Genomic DNA, 21,576 nt, shown 5'->3' on the forward strand with positions numbered 1-21,576 from the left:
CTCCTTGTGGTCTTTTCCCTCGGAGGAAAGTAGGTAGGAATTCAAGGATTAAATCAACTTTCACACATTAAATAATTGAAATCTAGAGAAATAGAAGAGCTTCTGATTAACTCCTTTGCCTAAGCCCGATTAGGCTAGAAACTTTTTTCTAATGTTATAGATGATTTTCTGCAGTTAGGGGAAGAAACCCCAAATCTTGTTACTTTGGGTTCAGTCCTAACCAAGATTATGTTTGTCTGTTAATTCATTTGTAGAATGAAACAAGCCACACACAGGGCTCCTTAAGGATAACTAACATTTCATCTGATGACAGTGGAAAGCAAATCTCTTGTGTGGCAGAAAATCTTGTAGGAGAAGATCAAGATTCTGTCAACCTCACTGTACATTGTACGTAATCAGATCGGCATGTGTTTTTAATAGCAGATGATTGTGGCTACACCTACATTTGTGGTTGGGGCACTCTGGGTGCTGCTTTAGTGCATTAAAAAAGTATATGCAGTGTTTTGTGTATCCTTAATTAAGAAATATTATCAGCCCCTTTCACTTGTCCTATTTCTTCTAATCTCTCTTGTTCACGCGTTATCTTTAAGCTTCTTTTCTGATTTTAAGCGTGTCCTCTTGTGCCTTCCCCGTCTTGTCTTGATAGAACATATTTTGAGCTGGTTGTCCTCTTTTTGTTAATAAGTTATAGTTAAAATTCTGATAAACCAGTTTCTAAATTTTTTTCTCTGTAAAAACAATATGAACCTTTAAAGTTGTGATACCTAAAGTACTGAGCTGGCTGTTCACAAACACCTAATTATACTGTTGATACAAAAAAAAAAAATTACCCCATTTATTTGACATCAAGCTTCTGTGGGGAATTGGAGGAGTCCTACTTAAATGACTGAAAATTATTATCACCTGCAAAAAAACTTTTATAACTGTTTTAAATTTCTCTCTACTGAAGACATACGATATTAAAGTTTCTTAAGCATATGTGCATTATTTTCCAGTATCATAAGCAACACAACATATAACTTAACATTCCAGATGTTGCATTCAGTGTGAACGGTGTATGTATTCAGTAAAAAATACATAATCTTCACATGAGTGGAAATTCTGAGCTGCCATGGTATAAAGTAACGAGGTTTTACTCTGTTTGGATTAGGATTTGGATGAGAAAAACACGAGTGTGCATGTGTGTAAGTATGAATATGCATTACACACATGTAGGCACAAGGTTTGATACACTGGTTGACATTCACTTATAACACACATTCCGTATGTGATTGTTGGAGTGAATGATTGAAATCACCAACCTTTTGTCACTGTCAATACTACCCCGACGCCCAGAAGGTCCTGGACTCATAATTTCTCATCATTTTGACCCACATGGAAGCTTGAAGTCAATGTCATCCCCAAACACATGCAACCAGTTTCCAACTTTATGTCCTTAAGTCAACACCTCACATAAAGCTAATTTGAGCGTGGTGACAGGAAAAAGTGAGGCCTAGGCATGGGCACCTGGGCTGGTAGGAGGAAGGTAAGTATTGTCCCTGCCCCGTCATGGTCCTTGTGTCTGTGACACAGACCTATAAGTAAGGGCACTCCAATTCAAATTTTTCTCAGTTTAGGTTAATATCTATGTAGTCTCCATGGTCTTGAGAATTGGCCTTGTCTATCAAAGTTTAGATAACAAGTAGAAGGAATAAGTGATAAAGAATATTAGCAACTGAGACATCCTTTGCAGTGATCCCACTCAGAGTGTATTTGTTAGCAGGCTATGATTTCCCCCGCTTTGTGTGATGAACGTATACAACCAGGAAGCAGTGCATGAGGGGAAGGGCTACTGGATTAGGTATTAGGAGATCTGGATTCCTGTTCCAGATTTTCCTCACTCAGTAACCTTGACCAAGTCACTTAACCTTATTGCACTTGGGTTTCTTCATCTGAAAAATGATGCTATTAGGTCTCAAAGGTCTCTTCCAGTCCTTGATTTTATAATTATCAAAGTCAGATCACATAAAAATAAACAATTATGAGGGATTTTAAATAGCTTCACTCAGAATAAGTACTCTGTTTAAAGATGCTACTTGATAATGTTTGTTTCCCCTAAGAATAAAGTGCTTTATACTTCAGGTTAAAATAATCTCTAGTTTGTTTGTTCAGGTTTAGATAGGACCTCAGACATTTAAAGGATCAAAACTTTGATATCTCCAATTCCAGCAAAAATGTGTGTACTGTAATGAAAAGTAGTGCTTTTAAAGAGAGTTTCCTATTGACCATCGGTGAAAAATATTATCAATTTATCAGACTTTATAATAGTCAATCAACATCGATAGCAACATTCATTGCATTGACCAGTTTTACTTGTTTTAGAAAAGTTATGCAAGATCAGGGCTTCAGGCAAGATTTGCAGTCAGTTTTGTCGTTATTTGTATTATTTAGTGAAGTCCTGTAAAAATAGTAGTCCTCAATGTTTTGGTGATTAATCTCCCTAGTATCAAAGGCATATATATTAGAAACCAAAATCAACTTCAAATGAATGCTTTCCACTGTCAGAAATCTCAGGGATCTGTTTGGAGTTGGTTCTCACACTGAATAGATGTGAAAATGACTACAATGCATGGGCTTTAAGCAGAGCAGGGAAAGGAGTCTCTCTGAAGCTCTCTGTAGAAGTTAAATCAACCTTGATGATGATACAAAATATTGATGGATTCCAGAGTTGTGGGTCATGTGTTTTCTTAAACCAAACAATGGTTGAATAAAAATCCCCTATTGATGACACAGAGATCTGGAGATGGGGAGAATTCTGAGCTTTCTGATGCTATTAACTCTCTCTTTTTCAATTTAGTTGCTCCAACTATCACATTTCTCGAATCTCCAACCTCAGACCACCACTGGTGCATTCCATTCACTGTGAAAGGCAACCCCAAACCAGCGCTTCAGTGGTTCTATAATGGGGCAATTTTGAATGAATCCAAATACATCTGTACTAAAATCCATGTTACCAATCACACGGAGTACCACGGCTGCCTCCAGCTGGATAATCCCACTCACATGAATAATGGGGACTACAAGTTAGTAGCCAAGAATGAGTATGGGAAGGATGAGAAACAGATTTCTGCTCACTTCATGGGCTGGCCTGGAATCGATGATGGTGAGTACCTGATGTTTTTGCATCTGGGGAGAAGACAGGGTATATCACTCAATTACTGACAACATCATGCCAAAGCCAAGTCCAGGGGCAAGGATTCATACTCTTTCCATGGAGGTGATGGGGATGAATAACTTTGAACAATATTCTGATAAACACACATTATTTTTCTCTCGAGTGTTACATGAGATTTTGTATCCACAATGGCAAAACCCAAACAAATCTGTGAGTGGGTGAACTGTATTTGGTTGGCTCATGAACTATTTAAGATATATTTTCTAGTCCCTTATCCATTTGGGACTCAGAATCCTGCTCTCTCATCCATGGATGAGAAACTAGTGTTGTGGAATGTTTTGCTTACCTGGGCTGACTGAGTTGTGGCATCCTTTGATGGGATCCTGAATTGTTTTTCTAGGAGTGGTAAAAGTTCCAATCTGACCAATGGTTTGGGTTGGGAAAAGGATGGCTGGCATCAGGAGTCCGGTACATGGTCAGCAGAAGAATTTCAGTGGGAGCCTCAGTAAAAGCAGGGATGATGTCATGCATTTACCTGCTCCAGTTACTCTTGCTCAGTGAAGTATTCTTACTTGATTGATTGTGTTGCCCAAATAGCTGGTACTATTGTAGAGACTGAGCCCTCTGGATACTGGGACCTGTACATGATTAGAATTCCTCACCATAATAGTCCCGAGTTAATCAAAGCCACACGAAAACAGCCTTGCAGAGGGGAAGGGAAAACAGAAACTTGGAGGCCCATGGGGTAGGGGCTGCTTGGGCAGCATGTAGTAGTGTGGCTCGCAGGGCAGCCACATGGACAAAGGTGATGGCTGCAAGCCACCTTCACCAAACGAGAATGCAATAATTCTCATTACACAATACATCTTCCTGTTATCCTGGTATTTATTTAACAGCATCTTAATTAATTATTTATTTATTTATTTTGATTTTAAACTCTTTATTTTTTTACATCTCTATTGGAGTATAATTGCTTTACAATGGTGTGTTAGTTTCTGCTTCATAACAAAGTGAATCAGTTATACATATACATATGTTCCCATATCTCTTCCCTCTTGTGTCTCCCTCCCTCCCACCCTCCCTATCCCACCCCTCTAGGTGATCACAAAGCACCGAGTTGATCTCCCTGTGCTATGCGGCTGCTTCCCACTAGCTAGCTATTTTATATTTGGTAGTGTATATATGTCCATGCCACTCTCTCACTTTGTCGCAGCTTACCCTTACCCCTCCCCATATCCTCAAGTCCATTCTCTAGTAGGTCTGTGTCTTTATTCCTGTCTTACCCCTAGGTTCTTCATGACATTTTTTTTTCTTAGATTCCATATATGTGTTAGCATACGATATTTGTCTTTCTCTTTCTGACTTACTTCATTCTGTATGACAGATTCTAGGTCCTTCCACCTCACTAGAAATAACTCAATTTCATTTGTTTTTATGGCTGAGTAAAATTCCATTATATATATGTGCCACATCTTCTTTATCCATTCATCCAATGATGGACACTTAGGTTGTTTCCATCTCCTGGCTATTGTAAATAAAGGTGCGATGAACATTTTGGTACATGACTCTTTCTGAATTATGGTTTTCTCAGGGTATATGCCCAGTAGTGGGATTGCCGCGTCCTATGGTAGTGCTATTCGTAGTTTTTTAAGGCACCTCCATACTGTTCTCCATAGTGGCTGTACCAATTCACATTCCCACCAGCAGTGCAAGAGTGGTCCCTTTTCTCCACACCCTCTCCAGCATTTATTGTTTCTAGATTTTTTGATGATGGCCATTCTGACTGGTGTGAGATGATATCTCATTGTAGTTTTGATTTGCATTTCTCTAATGATTAATGATGTTGAGCATTCTTTCATGTGTTTGTTGGCACTCTGTATATCTTCTTTGGAGAAATGCCTATATAGGTCTTCTGCCCATTTTTGGATTGGGTTGTTTGTTTTTATGTTATTGAGCTGCAAGAGCTGCTTGTAAATTTTGGAGATTAATCCTTTGTCAGTTGCTTCATTTGCAAATATTTTCTCCCATTCTGAGGGTTGTCTTTTGGTCTTGTTTATGGTTTCCTTTGCTGTGCAAAAGCTTTGAAATTTCATTAGGTCCCATTTGTTTATTTTTGTTTTTATGTCCATTTCTCTAGAAGGTGGGTCAAAAAGGATCTTGCTGTGATTTATGTCATAGAGTGTTCTGTCTATGTTTTCCTCTAAGAGTTTGATAGTTTCTGGCCTTACATTTAGGTCTTTAATCCATTTTGAGCTTATTTTTGTGTATGGTGTTAGGGAGTGATCTAATCTCATACTGTTACATGTACCTGTCCAGTTTTCCCAGCACCACTTATTGAAGAGGCTGTCCTTTCTCCACTGTACATTCCTGCCTCCTTTATCAAAGATAAGGTGACCATATGTGTGTGGGTTTATCTCTGGGCTTTCTATCCTGTTCCATTGATCTATATTTCTGGTTTTGTGCCAGTACCATACTGTCTTGATTACTGTAGCTTTGTAGTATAGTCTGAAGTCAGGGAGCCTGATTCCCCCAGCTCTGTTTTTCTTTCTCTAGATTGCTTTGGCTATTCGGGGTCTTTTGTGTTTCCATACAAATTGTGAAATATTTTGTTCTAGTTCCGTGAAAAATGCCAGTGGTAGTTTGATAGGGTTTGCATTGAATCTGTAGATTGCTTCGGGTAGTAGAGTCATTTTCACAATGTTGATTCTTCCAATCCAAGAACATGGTATATCTCTCCATCTATTTGTATCATCTTTAATTTCTTTCATCAGTGTCTTATAATTTTCTGCATACAGGTCTTTTGTCTCCTTAGGTAGGTTTATTCCTAGATATCTTTTTCTTTTTGTTGCAGTGGTAAATGGGAGTGTTTTCTCAATTTCACTTTCAGATTTTTCATCATTAGTGTATACGAATGCCAGATTTTCTGTGCATTAATTTTGTATCCTGCTACTTTACCAAACTCATTGATTAGCTCTAGTATTTTTTTGGTAGCATCTTTAGGATTCTCCATGTATAGTATCATGTCATCTGCAAACAGTGACAGCTTTACTTCTTCTTTTCTGATTTCTATTCCTTTTATTTCCTTTTCTTCTCTGATTGCTGTGGCTAAAACTTCCAAAACTATGTTGAATAAGAGTGGTGTGAGTGGGCAACCTGGTATTGTTCCTGATCTAAGTGGAAATGCTTTCCGTTTTTCACCATTGAGGACGATGTTGTCTGTGGGTTTGTCATATATGGCCTTTTTATGTTGAGGAAAGTTCCCTCTATGCCTACTTTCTGGAGGGTTTTTATCATAAATGGGTGTTGAATTTTGTTGAAAGCTTTCTCTGCATCTATTGACATGACCACGTGGTTTTTCTCCTTCAATTTGTTAATATGGTTTATCACATTGATTGAGTTGCGTATATTGAAGAATACTTGTATTCCTGGAATAAACCCCACTTGATCATGGTATATGATCCTCTTAATGTGCTGTTGGATTCTGTTTGCTAGTATTTTGTTGAGGATTTTTGCATCTATGTTCGTCAGTGATTTTGGCCTGTAGTTTTACTTCTTTGTGACATCCTTGTCTTGTTTTGGTATCATGGTGATGGTGGCCTCGTAGAATGAGTTTGGGAGTGTTCCTCCCTCTGCTATATTTTGGAAGAGTTTGAGAAGGATAGGTGTTAACTCTTCTCTAAATGTTTGATAGAATTCGCCTGTGAAGCCATCTGGTCCTGGGCTTTTGTTTGTTGGAAGATTTTTAATCACAGTTTCAATTTCAGTGCTTGTGATTGGTCTGTTCATATTTTCAATTTCTTCCTGATTCAGTCTTGGCAGGTTGTGCATTTCTAAGAATTTGTCCATTTCTTCCAGGTTGTCCATTTTATTGGCATGGAGTTGCTTGTAGTAATCGCTCATGATTTTTTTTTTCTTTCTTTTTTTTTTTTTGGTACGCGGGCTTCTCACTGTTGTGGCCTGTCCCGTTGTGGAGCACAGGCTCTGGACGTGCAGGTTCAGCAGCCATGGTTTATGGGCCCAGCTGCTCCACGGCACTTGGGATCTTCCCGGACCAGGGCACGAACCCGTGTCCCCTCCATCGGCAGGCGGACTCTCAACCAATGCGCCACCAGGGAAGCCCTCTCATGATCTTTTGTATTTCTACAGTGTCAGTTGTTACTTATCCTTTTTCATTTCTAGTCTATTGATTTGAGTCTTCTCCCTTTTTTTCCTGATAAGTCTGGCTAATGGTTTATCAATTTTGTCTATCTTTTCAAAGAACCAGCTTTTCGTTTTATTGATCTTTGCTATCGTTTCCTTCATTTCTTTTTCATTTATTTCTGATCTGATCTTTATGATTTCTTTCCTTCTGCTAACTTTGGGATTTTTTTGTTCTTCTTTCTCTAATTGCTCTAAGTGCAAGTTTAGGTTGTTTATTTGAGATGTTTCCTGTTCTTAAGGTAGGATTGTATTACTATAAACTTCCCTCTTAGAACTGCTTTTGCTGTATCCCATAGAATTTGGGTCATCGTGTCTCCATTGTCATTTGTTTCTAGGTATTTTTTAATTTCCTCTTTGATTTCTTCAGTAATCACTTTGTTATTAAGTAGTGTATTGTTTAGCCTCCATGTGTTTGTATATTTTACAGAACTTTTCCTAATTGATATCTAGTCTCATAGTGTTGTGGTCGGAAATGGTACTTGATACAATTTCAGTTTTCTTAAATTTACCAAGGCTTGACTTGTGACCCAAGATATGATCTATCCTGGAGAATGTTCCATGAGCACTTGAGAAAAATGTGTATTCTGTTGGTTTTGGATGGAATGTCCAATAAATATCAATTAAGTCCATCTTGTTTAATGTATCTTTTAAAGCTTGTGTTTATTTATTTATTTTCATTTTAGATTATCTGTCCATTGGTGAAAGTGGGTGTTAAAGTCTCCTACTATGAGTATGTTACTGTCGATTTCCCCTTTTATGGCTGTTAGTATTTGCCTTATGTATTGTTGGGTGAATAAATATTTACAATTGTTATATCTTCTTCTTGGATCGATCCCTTGATCATTATGTAGTATCCTTCTTTGTCTCTTGTAATAGTCTTTATTTTAAAGTCTATTTTGTCTGATATGAGAATTGCTACTCCAGCTTATTTTTGATTTCCATTTGCATGGAATATCTTTTTCCATTCCCTCACTTTCAGTCTGTGTGTGTCTCTGGGTGTGAAGTGGTCTGTTGTAGACAGCATATATATGGGTCTTGTTTTTGTATCCATTCAGCCAGTCTGTGTCTTTTGGTGGGAGCATTTAATCCATTTATATAAGGTAATTATCGATATGTATGTTCCTATTCCCATTTTCTTAATTGTTTTGGGTTATTGTAGGTCTTTTCCTTCTCTTGTGTTTCTTGCCTAGAGAAGATCCATTAGCATTTGTTGTAAAGCTGGTTTGGTGATGCTGAACTCTCTCAGCTTTTGCTTGTCTGTAAAGGTTTTAATTTCTCCATCAAATCTGAATGAGATCCTTGCTGGGTAGAGTCATCTTGGTTGTAGGTTTTTCTCCTTCATCACTTTAAATATGTCCTGCCAGTCCCTTCTGGCTTGCAGAGTTTCTGCTGAAAGATCAGCTGTTAACCTTATGGGCATTCCCTTGTGTGTTATTTGTTGTTTTTCCCTTGCTGCTTTTAATATGTTTTCTTTGTATTTAATTTTTGACAGCTTGATTAATATGTGTCTTGGAGTATTTCTCCTTGGATTTATCCTGTATGGGACTCTCTGTGCTTCCTAGAGTTGATTAACTATTTCCTTTCCCATATTAGGGAAGTTTTCAACTATAATCTCTTCTAATATCTTCTCAGTCCCTTTTTTTTTTTCTCTTCTTCTTCTGGAACCCCTATAATTCGAATGTTGGTGTGTTTAATATTGTCCCAGAGGTCTCTGAGACTGTCCTCAGTTCTTTTCATTCTTTTTTCTTTATTCTGCTCTGCAGTAGTTATTTCCACTATTTTGTCTTCCAGGTCACTTATCCGTTCTTCTGCCTCAGTTATTCTGCTATTGAACCAGTCTAGAGTATTTTTAATTTCATTTATTGTGTTCTTCATCGTTGCTTGTTTCATCTTTCGTTCTTCTAGGTCCTTGTTAAATGTTTCTTGCATTTTGTCTATTCTATTTCCAAGATTTTGGATCATCTTTGCTATCATTATTCTGAATTCTTTTTCAGGTAAACTGCCTATTTCCTCTTCATTTGTTAGGTTTGGTGGGTTTTTACCTTGCTCCTTCATCTGCTTTGTGTTTTTCTGTCCTCTCATTTTGCTTATCTTACTGTGTTTGGGGTCTCCTTTTCGCAGGCTACAGGATCGTATTTTCCGTTGTTTTTGGTGTCTGTGCCCAGTGGCTAAGGTTGGTTCAGTGGGTTGTGTAGGCTTCCTGGTGGAGGGGACTAATGTCTGTGTTCTGGTGGATGAGGCTGGATCTTGTCTTTCTGGTGGTTAGGTCCACGTGTGGTGGTGTGTTTTGGGGTGCCTGTGGACTTATCATTTTAGGCAGCCTCTTTGCTAATGGATGGGGCTGTGTTCCTGTCTTGCTAGTTGTTTGGCGTAGGGTGTCTAGCAGTGTAGCTTGCTGGTCCTTGAGTCAAGCTGGGTGTTGGTGTAGAGATGGAGATATCTGGGAGATTTTCGCCATTTGATATTGCATGGAGCTGGGAGGTCTGTTGTGGACCAGTGTCCTGAAGTTAGCTCTCCCAGCTCAGAGGCACAGCACTGACTCCTGGCTGGAGCACCAAGAGCCTTTCATCCACATGGCTCAGAATAAAAGGGAGAAAAAGTAGAAAGGAAGAAAGAAAGGGGATAAAATAAAATAAAGTAAGATAAAATAAATTTATTAAAATAAAAAATAATTTTTAAGAAAAAAATTTTTTTAAGTAAAAGAAAAAAACAACAAAAAAACGGACGGATATAACCCTAGGACAAATGGTGAAAGCAAAGCTGTACAGACAAAATTTCACACAGGAGCATACACATACACACTCACAAAAAGAGAAAAGGGCGAAAAAATCATAAATCTTGCTCTCAAAGTCCATCTCCTCAATTTGGGATGATTCGTTGTCTATTCAGGTATTCCACAGATGCAGGGTACATCAAGTTTTTGTGGAGATTAAATCCGCTGCTCCTGAGGCTGCTGGGAGAGATTTCCCTTTCTCTTCTTTGTTCGCACAGTTCCCGGGGCTCAGCTTTGGATATGGCCCCGCCTCTAAGTGTAGGTCACCGGAGGGCATCTGTTCTTCGCTCAGACAGGACGGGGTTAAAGGAGCCGCTGGTTCGGGGGCTCTGGCTCACTCAGGCCGGGGGGAGGGAGGGGCTCGGAGTGCGGGTGGAGCCTGCGGCGAAGAGGCTGGCGTGACGTTGCACCGGCGCGACGTCGCATCAGACTGAGGCGCGCCGTGCGTTCTCCCGGGGAAGTTGTCCCTGGATCACGGGACCCTGGCAGTGGCGGGCTGCACAGCCTCCCCGGAAGGGAGGTTTGGATAGTGACCTGTGCTCGCACACAGGCTTCTTGGTGGCGGCAGCAGCAGCCTTAGCGTCTCATGCCCGTCTCTGGGGTCCGTGCTGTTAGCCGCGGCTCGCTCCCGTCTCTGGAGCTCCTTTAAGCAACGCTCTTAATCCCCTCTTCTCGCGCACCAGGAAACCAAGAGGGAAGAAAAAGTCTCTTGCCTCTTCGGCAGGTCCAGACTTTTCCCCGGACTCCCTCCTGGCTAGCCGTGGTGCACTAACCCCTTCAAGCTGTGTTCACGCTGCCAGTCCTCTCCCTGCGCTCCGACCGAAGACCGAGCTTCAGCTCCCAGCCCCGCCTGCCCCGGCGGGTGAGCAGACAAGCCTCTCGGGCTGGTGAGTGCCGGTCGGCCCTGATCCTCTGTGCGGGAATCTCTGCGCTTTGCCCTCTGCACCCCTGTTCCTGTGCTCTCCTCCGCAGCTCCGAAGCTTCCCCCTCCGCCACCCGCAGTCTCCACCCGCGAAGGGGCTCCTAGTGTGTGGAAACCTGTCCTCTTTCACAGCTCCCTCCCACTGGTGCAGGTCCTGTCCCTATTCTTTTGTCTCTGTTTATTCTTTTTTCTTTTGCCCTACCCAGGTACGTGGGGAGTTTCTTGCCTTTTGGGAGGTCTGAGGTCTTCTGCCAGTGTTCAGTAGGTGTTCTGTAGGAGTTGTTCCACGTGTAGATGTATTTGTGATGTATCTGTGGGGAGGAAGGTGATCTCCACGTCTTACTCTTCTACCATCTTCCAAAAAGCCCCTCAACAGCTTTTTAAATGCACAGGCTTCCTTAGTGTGCTCAAAATGTGATTTGAATTATATAAGTTTGATTTACAAACAGCGTTTCAGGAGCACATGAAAGAAGCTATGTTTGGATGACTTACCCAGACACCTTGGCAGTTGTCTGTTTCATTAAATCTTCCTCTTAATTGAGAGTTTAGTTGCTTGGCTATATTTGCTGTAGTAAATAGCTAGATTGCTATGTTCCTTTTCCTGCATGTTTGGAGGGATAACAGCTTTATAGTTAAATTCAGAGACTGCTTTTGGGACAAGTGCTTTTTGTCTGTTTTTAAATAAACTTTTAATTTGTGAATAATTTTAAATATACCGAAAAGTTGCAAAGATGGTATCCAGAGTTCCCAGATACGCCTCACCTTGTTTCCCTGATGCTAACATCTTGCATTACTTACATTTGTCAAAACTAAGAAACTGACATTGGTATGTTACTCTTAACTAAACTTCAGACTTTATGTGAATTTGGCCAACAACTGACTTTTGAAACAGTTGGAGGTGAACTTGATTCCAGGGTGAAGGTCTAGTGTTTAAAAGTTTTAGAAGTGGTCTGTGTGCTTTGATATGAGCACTGTTCTGTCAGTGTAAAGCCAGTAGCTTCTATTTTAGATAGGATTTTGATGTATTTTCTTTTGAACATTTCTGTATGGTACCAATATTTGGTAGAGCTTAACTCCTCTTATCTCTGTGGCCTCATTTTTATCGATCACTTTTGTTAGTTTTAACTTAGCTAGTGATAGGAAAGAATGGTTTTCTGGCATAAGAATATTTTGGAGTCTCTCAAATATTCCCTTAAAAGGAAATATGTATTTATCTAAAACAAAAATTAAGCCACATTTTATAAAGATGTTTTCTTCTCTCCTTTTTTTTTCCATTTTCTTGTTCATTTATTCCTTTTTATCAGATCTTCAATGTAAATACGGCTTTTAGAAAAGTCTGGTTTTTTTTTCTTTTTAAGTATTTACTCAAGGACCAGCTATCAAGGAGTAATAAATGAAAGTGGAAATGAAAGAGACTTGGCCCGGGTTGATAGTGGATATAAATGGCCCTTATGGGCCATAAACCACTTTGACCAATTAGAGTGTGATCTTACTTGGCTTTGTGTGATAGAATCTTTGTGGGTATTTATGAGATTTGTAGCCGTAGCCCACAGATAATGGCTTTTCTTAGAATTGCTTTCTTTCCCTCTTAACCCTCTTTAAAACTAAAGAAAAATAGACAAATAGCATATATATATGTAATTTCCCTTCTGGTCTAAATGTACATTCCAAGTTAAGGACATCAGGTCACATTTGGATTTATAGCCCTTCAGTATTTCTGCTGTCATCTTATAGTAATTGCTCAAGAAGTTTAGCTCCCACAAATCTTTATGATAAGAAGTTTCAGCTACTTTTTTTCCTAGTTGTTTTGATGAGATCCCCTTTTTTCACACTGGGAGTTTCTGGACTTACCAGGAAGCAAGCAGCTTGGGATCCCTGTGAAGCTGGTTGCATCACCGTATGAAGCCAGAAGAATTAAAATGGCAGCTCTTTCGTCCTTGCATGTGTATTCCTCATTCAGCTCAGAACGAGATTTCTGTGAAATGGTCCCTTTGCTTAGGAATTCACCCGCTATTTGGAGATAGAGAATGAAGCGTGTTGAAAGAAATTAAAACAGAAATAAAAACAAATAAACAAAAAGTCCCTGATAAAAGAAAAATGGGTGAGCATGGAAGATGATGGCTGACTGAACCTAGTGACAGTCCCGATTGCCTCTCGCACAGCATGGTGTGGAAACGCGGGATGTGGTGGCAGACACTCTGCTTTCCACTTGGAGCAAGGATGGGGCAGAGAGACCCCGAGCCAGCATCAGCCAGGCCAGGAGGGTGCCATCGATGGCGTGTGAGGTTGGGAGGAAGGCAGTGAAGATCCCCATATAACGTCTCTCCGGGGTGCTGGGACCTTGCAGAGTCCGACACCAGACACCAGCCCTAGCCAGGGTGCTGTGAGGAGGGACAGGTGTTATCAGGTCTTCGGATGTCAGCAGGGCCCGGGTACCAGGCCAGTGCTTTTTCTATCTGATCATCATTGGCAGCCTGGCTAGCAACTGAGAAAGGGAGGAAAGACTTTCCCAAACTTCAAACACTAGATCGATTGTTTTGGATCCCATGCTTAGAACTGAACTCTGCTCTGGTCAGTTTTGAGTTATGTCTAAAGCACGACATGCAGTGCAATCTAGAGAACGGTGGTGTTTATCTTTCTAACACATGGAAGAGCACAACTGGTGACAGTCAAATTAATTTCATTTTGTTTTGGTTTTCCATCGGCCCTTTACAATTTAGTCAGTAAGAGTAATCTTCTCGGGTTCCTAGAACAGTAGCATCGCACTCTATATTGCACGTTAGAATCAACCGGTGAGTTTTAATTGTTGTTTTATCTTATTTCATTGTTTAAGACACATTCCTGGGGCCCATCTCTGGCAATTCTGATTCAGTGGCTCCGGCTTTGGCATTTTTCATTTTTGAGATTCCCAGTGACTCCAATGTACAGCCAAGTGTGAGAGTCACTGGTCTGGATGGGAGCTCTGACCCAAGTAAGATTTTTCTGCTCATTGTTGAGTAACAGACAATCCTTTGGTCACTTGAGGTTGCAGACAAAATCTCAACTGAGAAACAGGATGTCTCTTCTGAGTTAGAAACCAACTCTGGACTTGGTTTGAGGGTCAGTGTCCTCTCCCCTCCCAGTTCAGGCTGGCAGCATGGGGGCGGGGGCTGGAGCTCGCTAATGAGGCGGAGGGGTTGGGCTTGGGGTACAGAGGGCGGGGAAGTGTGCTGGCTGGTGGCTCTGTGCTCTTGGGACCTGGCAGTGTTCAATGCCGATTCACCGATCTTGTTTCCTGGAGACCTTTGTGGAGATTCCTCTCTCTGCAGCACCCTCTCCTGCAGTTCCCACGACATAAATGCATTTCTGTTCTGGCTGCTGGAAGCACCTCCTTCCTCAGCACCCAGGAATGCAGCTTTGTGCTTTTGGGGTCCCTCTGGCCCTCTGGACTCCCTGTGCAGACTTCCTCCATCTGGTCCACGCGGAACCCTAGTGATCCCTTGTCCTGCCTGACATTTCTGGGTGTACAGGTGGAACCCAAACGTTCCACCACAGGTGGCCTGAGCCTTCTCTGGCAGAGCCGGACACTTGTCCTCTGAGCCTTTCGCCTGCAGAGAACACAGGACACGTCCTCAAGCGCAGCCGGTGGAAGCCCCATGGTGGGGTGGTGACGTTGGCAACACTTCTCCCCAAAGAAACTTCTTTATAAGTCCTTCCTTTTTCTCTTCTCTCTGGGACCTTTTGAAGTCTCAGCGTGAATCAGATGTTTCAAAGGACAGTGGATTCAGTTCTCAGCCATTTCCTTTGTGAATTCCGCCTGTGAGTGTCTCATGTTCACTTTGGTGTCGGTTACTAAGGCAGGAGAGTCTTGCTTAACATCCTGTTGTACTAGAATCCTAGGATTTTGAACAATTTGTCAGATCTGTCTGGAGGTTTAACAAACAGAGGGCGCTGGGCTACCCACCAACAGGCAATAAAACAAAGCCCTTTCTCCCAATAATAGAAAACACTACAACCACCCATAAAATGATGAAAGATGAAGAAACACTTGGGCTTTCATTTCTGTCCCCTGCTTCTGTTTGTGGTGGTCTTTACCCTGGCTTCTAATTCCCAGGGATGTCCCCGTCCCGCTATTAGGCAGGATCTACTCATGGAAGGCAGGAAGGAAAGCTGTTCAGCTGAAGGTGTGCACAAATGGCAGGCAATAAAGAATTAAGCACCCCTTCGAATGTTCTCTTTTTGTGGAAGCTGTTGAACAGAAAAACTAAGTGGAATAGGTAGAACCTCAAGAATTTTACTTTTAATGAGATAACTCCTGTCTTTTGCTGTGGATCCAAATGACTCATTCATATCTGGTGTTTGAGCTTGGAATTTAAACATAGTTATCCCCCTCTCCTCATTATTCCAAAGGAAGCTTGGCACAGGGGGAAGGGTTTGGGTTTGGAACTCAGATCTGATTCACATTAAGAGTTCTGTCTTTCACGACCTGTGTGACTTTGAGTGATTTTCTTACCACCTCTAAACCTAGCTTTGTTTCTCTGTAAAATGTAGGGTTCTAGCATCTCCTTAGAAGGTGGTTGTGAAGATGAGCGTCTGGGAGTGCCCTCGGGGTACCTGACCCAGAATAGGGAGGAGCTCAGTGTGGTCCTCTTCTGAGGGAGGTGTGAGAGCATAATGACACGGTACCCATCCTCACGTCCCTTTGTGCTTATGCTCTGTAGCCTTTAGGAAGAAACTTGCTGACCAGAAACGCTTTTCTCTCAGCTTTGTCCTCCCTCATCTAGAGGCTTGGGCTTGCCCAGAGAAGAGGACCTCCAGACTCTGCCCCCTGACTACCTGAGCTTTCTAGACTAGGCCAGGAGAAAACTAAGTCAGCGTTGGGCTCCTAGAGAGGGTGGGTGAATGTGAGCTCTCTCAGGTGTCTAAGCTGTCTCCTCCCCCTCTCCATTTGGAGTGGGGTCCAGACATGTGCCACTGGGGACAAAACACACCTCTTGTCCTTACCCCTAATATTTTCTGCAGTCGCTGCCCTCCCCCCTCAATATTTAGATATGCTATTTTCAGGTTTGCTCTACGCTTCACTTGGGGCCTTTTGACTTTGGTCAAACTTGCCATGGAGTTGTAAACCAGGGTTTCTCAAACTTTGATGAGCAATTAGATCTCCTGGGAATCCTGTTAAATGCAGATTCTGATGCTATGAGTCTGGAGAAGGGCTTAGAGCCTGCATTTCTAACAAGCTCCCAGATGGTGCTCAAAATCCATGGACCACACTTTGAGTAGTAAGGATAGTTCGCTTCTGCCCTGCAGAACCTAGCCAGGGTCAGTGGTGGGGGGGTGGTGGTGTGAACACTGAAAGAACTGGTCAGGCATCCATCGAGGTTACCTCACTGACTCTCCAAGGGTATTAACCAGCAATAATGATAAAAATATGGAATACTTGGTGCACAGAGATGTACTCTAATTGGGCTTGGCAAAAGGTAGGATGGCTTAAGGAGGCTTGGGAGAGTGAATAAGTAGAGACAGCAGTGCAGGCACAAACATAGAAAGCATAGGGTTATCTGAGGATTCTCTAAAGATTCTGCTGTATCCTATTTAGCTTACAGGTCAAAAATAAGACTTGCCTAAGATGAAATTGATCCATTATGTGGATGTCACTGGAATTCAATCCCACCTATAGAGAAGTCCCTTCATGAGCACGAATGTGTGGGTGGAGACTGAGTGGAGATTAGGAGTGGTGAGGGCACCTTTTAAGCACAATTCTAAGCAGAAATTCATGGCAGAGAGATTGCTTGTGAGTGCCATGAGGAAGAAACCTGGAGCCTTTGTTAGCATCTTTTGATTAGATAGCACAAGTTCTAAGAATTTTCAAGGTCAGATATTACTGTAAACGTGAACACGTTGATTGCTTAAGAGTGGATTCTCCTGTTGAAATCATTAATCAAATGATTAATACTTTAGGCTTGGAACAAGCCTAGCCAGAGCACTAGATGATAAAACACCCGGGTTTTAAAGCTTTCCATTCTTTAGGCTGTACATAAAGAGTGCCTTTAAGGCCCACTCATTCAGGAAGAATGTCACAGCTCAAGAATGCTCATTCACATAAGCAGTGGGAGTCAGTGACTTATGCTGCCTAATTTGGGAGCAGTTGCCTCCTATGCAAAATGCGCGTCAGGAGCAAACTATAAATATTGGAAGAGTTTTCCCCACAGCTTTTCATTTGTGCCGTTTTATCCAAAGACTCATGACGTCTGGATGAACTAGAGCTCTCTACAGCACTTAGAATTGCCCTCGAACTGGCCTGTTTAGGTTTGGTGTACTTAGGCCAAAGAATGTACGGTGGGGAAATTTCTCCAAATGTTACACATTAAGAAAATATAAAGCCCCCCACTACTTGTTCTTAAGGCCATTTGTCAGGACCCATGTCTTGTCCTGGGAGTGAAAGGACAGAAAGTTTTACTTGCTTTTCTGCCTTAAAAACGGAGAAGGGTATGGTTCAGCTATAGACTCATAATAATCATGATAATTAAGATTTATACTTAAATAGCTCTTTTTGTCTCAAGAGTACTAATGTTAATTAATTATGCCTCCTGAAGCTCCTGAGGAGTTGCCAAGCCAATGCTATTATCCTCTTCTGTCGGATGAAGACTCCTTTGTTACAGAAAATGGGAAGAGGCTCCCAGTGCTTCATGGCACAGTAATGGTTCATCCAGAAAGAAAACCCAGACGTCCGAACGCCCGACGTTTTCAGGCCCCGAGTTCAGCCTACCATTTAGACAGGGAAGAGGAGAAGGATCTGGAAATCAAAAGGCAGACTGCCATGAGTTAGAAAACACTGTTGACAAAGCAAGGGCAGTTTATTTGAAAAGAACAAATCTTTTGCTATGCCTTTATCATATGGAATTCTTTGAAATATTTTTTAAGATCACACTAAAAAGAGTCTGCAAAAAGAATTGCAAGAAAAGTCTTAAAAAATTTTTTTTGAGCATTAGAGAGAGACTAAAAGCTTAAAGGAAAGAAACAGATGTGTCTCTTGGCCTCCACTATTATTTTTATCTTTAGAGCAGAATGGAAAGTGAACCCTCTGGTCAGGCTACCTATCTTCCCACAGTTTTTTTTTTTAATCCTACAAATGTGCTTTTCCTTTTACTGTAGAGTTTTACAGTTAAAAAGTCATAAAGATTTTCTCATGAAGATTTATATAAAGTCATAAGATTTACTCACCAGCTATAAATGAGATTAGAAAATGGAAGTAAACAGGTCCTTGCATGAAGTCATTTAGCATGGAATTAAGAGGATGGCGGGGTGCTTTGGTTTGATATTGTTGAGGGGAGAAAAATGATTTTATCATCCATGTTTAGAAGCCTAAATGCCCAAAGGGTCTGTGTCTTGGAGGTGCAGACATGACATGTTGAATACAAAGCTTTGTCAGGAGTGTGTGTGTGGTTATAATACAGTTTCCATTGCTCTTTTCACTTGGGGCGTTTCAGATTTCAGGCTGCACTTTGGACCTTAGTCCTCTTCCCATAATTCCTGACAACATGCCTTGGGTCAAGAATGAGGTACTGACAGAAATGGAAGAATTTGTTGCACCCGTCTTCTCAGACCATAAAGAGATGCAGTCCTTTTTCCCTCCCCTTGAGTTTTGGTTGACCTTTTGACTTTTTTTTGGCCAATAGCAAATGGGAGAAATAACACTGTGTCAGTTCTGAGTCTAGACTTTAGATTGGCTGGAGATAAACACCAACCTTGGGAAAGAGGTTGTGGAGGATTACGAAGATATGGAGAGAAGCCCAGCCAGCCCCAAGCTGTCCCGGTCATACCAGCCGAGGGGCATGGAGGGAAGGGAAGCCAACTTGGATCTTGCAGTCCCAGCTGGACTGCCCCAGTCAACATCACGTGGAGCCCACTAAGCACTGCCCAAATTGAAGAAGTAGGGCAAATAAATGGTTGTTATTCTTATAGTTTTAATTAAAAAAAAAAAAAAAAGCACGAGATACTAGTGAGTGTAGCACCTGGAGATGCTCAGCAGACTCTTGGGAAGATAGTACTTGAACATCAGACAAGCAGACATTGGCACTCGTCTGGTTTTGGTTGGTGTAGCTTCTGCTCCTGGGTGAGCTGTGGAGGTAGAGATGGTCTGCTGCTTGTTCAGAATGCCAGTGGGTTAAGGGAGTTCCAGGATGTCCATATTTTATTCTGGAGATTCCCAACATGAAGCGTTAGGTCTTGAGGCCACCTCTGCTACCTCTGTCTAAGATTTCTTACTTAAACAGAGCTACTCGGATAGTCTTCAAGGAAACATAACCCTTCTCAAGTCTCCACGACAAGTGCATTACTCAAGTGCATTTATCTTTCATTCATTCTCTTTTCACTGGCTTTTTCCCTTCTAGCTCATGTTTGTCTTTTCTCACTCACCTTTTAATCCTGATTATCTCCCAACAGCGGTTCCTACCTTTAGCATATAATGGTACATAATGAATGAATTTAAACTAAGTAAATTAGACTTTAAAATGGCAGGGTATCTTCAAAATTTGACCATTGCCAAAAGTCTAAAAAGGAAATGGTGATTTTTTTTCCTGTGTCTGCATTTAAAATGATGTTAATAACTACTGTGCTATTGGTGTGTAAACCTCACTGGAGGTTAGCTTGACTGAGAAGTTGCTAGAAGCAAAATAATCTGCTTGATAAGCTGGGGTCAGCTGGAGTAATGTGACCCTGGCTTTTCATAAAGTCCAGGTCTGTGCATCCGTCCACACGGCAGGCCTCCTAAACCTTCGTACAGAAAGAGGCATTTCTTTCTTTCGATGAGTAGGTCCTCGTCAGAAATAGTACAGTATGGTAGGGAAGGAAAAAAAAAACCCATTATTGTTCCTCCTACGTTGTCTTTCTGTGAGTTTCATAATCTTGCACTAAATTTGGCTAATCCTGACAATGAAAGTGAAATGACAATATTTCTCATGCATCTGGGACAATGAAACTAGGAAAATATAGTGCTTCTCAGAAAGTGTAGACATGACCTAATGGTTTTGATGGTGAATTTGGTAGAAAAGGCATGCACTGATATGAATCGGAAGTCTGGAAAAGGATCTGTTTTCCAGATTCTGAGCTAACCTATTTCCTTTTGATCCCACCCCAAACCCCGGTTTTCTGTACCTGACATTTGCTAAATTGAATTGATTCGACATTTTGGATCTTCCTGGGGCTTTGTGTGAGTAACGTGTTTGGGTGTTCCCTGTCTGCGATGAACCTGAATCCACCTGTATGTCAGTCATATTCACTGAAGCCCTTTCACATGTGTGGTGTAGATACATCTGGCTCTGAATCCTGAGTCTTTTTACTTTCTTATGGAATCAGGTGGTGGCTACATGTGGAGTTGCTGAGAGCATGAGGGTAAATCAGGGTGACTGACTGGTCCCAATTTTAGCACTACAAGTCCTATGTCCAGGGAAAGCGCTCATCCTGGACAAATTGCAAGGATTTGTTCGGAACTATCCCAGTTTTAAAACTTAAACTCCTTGGCCTCAGGCAATCTTGGTTGCTTGGTTGGTTAATCTAGTACAAATGAGGATCCACATACTTATATCCAAATACTTTAAAAATATACATCCAGTTAAGGAATTGTTAACTAGGTTCTATCCTCCTACCTTGGCAAATGTATGTTCATAATGACCTGAAAACCTGGGTCTGAAGATCAAATTCTCAGACTCTTGGAGTTCCAAGCCAGAACATAGTGGTTTTGGTAGAGCTGGTCCCGGCCATGTCCCCTGCCCTGTGCCTCTGGCTACATGGCGAGAGGTATAATGAGAGGGGATGGGTGTGCATGTGGACACCTCAGCCCACCCGTTCTCGCTCAGTCGTCACCCCACCCTTGGGGTCTTGAGTCAGAGGGAGGGAGTTCACACTGATGGTGAGGCCGCCTGGAGCTGACCAATGTAGGGGAGAGGCTGCCTAGTCCCAGCAAGTGTGTGGGGGCCTGTGTTGAGGGAACTCTGGGTCCCGGGGACCTGGAGTCAGGTCTAGAAGTGAAGAGTAGACTCTAGTGGGCGGATGCCTTGCAAATTCAGATGGTAGGTTGAGGGCACAGTGAGAAGGGGATCTGAGTGGGTTCTTCTAAAGTAACAGATTACTGAGCAGTTCAAAGAATGACTTGCTCTCTTGGGATTACAGAACCTTTCCTTCAGCAGGGGTGGAAAATCCTCACCTTGAGGGGACACCATTAGGTCCAGGGACTTTGCAAAGAGAAAGGACTTCAGGGGATGAGTGGGTGTCCTGCAAATGATATTCCCAGGGCTGCTCCTGGGATATTCTCCTGCTTTATTCACTGAATTACCCCTCAGCCTGCAGGGCAACTTTCAAGATCCTTCTCAGGAATGTCATATCAGCTACAAATAATTCTGACAATGCATATTAGCATTTTGTAACGCAAAGCTACTTTGAAGTGGTGTTTGAGATTATAAAACTCAAAATACAATTGAAAATGACTGGGATCGATAACTTAGCATGAATTCATCAGAAGTGGCTGCACAGGTTGTGCACTGCACAATTCCA

General features: G+C 41.8%; 1 protein-coding gene across 5 annotated transcripts in view; it reads left to right on the forward strand.

Moving 5' to 3' along the window:
• NTRK2 (neurotrophic receptor tyrosine kinase 2) overlaps positions 1-21,576 on the forward strand; it is a 376,063-nt gene that overhangs the window by 53,854 nt on the left and 300,633 nt on the right. For all 5 annotated transcript variants that reach the window (XM_060155345.1, XM_060155346.1, XM_060155347.1 and 2 more), the window contains exons 7-8: positions 255-387; positions 2,837-3,142. In XM_060155345.1, coding sequence (XP_060011328.1) covers positions 255-387; positions 2,837-3,142 — 439 coding nt within the window. The remainder of the gene's footprint in view (positions 1-254; positions 388-2,836; positions 3,143-21,576) is intronic.

Source organism: Lagenorhynchus albirostris, chromosome 7, assembly GCF_949774975.1.
Source record: "Lagenorhynchus albirostris chromosome 7, mLagAlb1.1, whole genome shotgun sequence".
NCBI lineage: Eukaryota > Metazoa > Chordata > Mammalia > Artiodactyla > Delphinidae > Lagenorhynchus > Lagenorhynchus albirostris.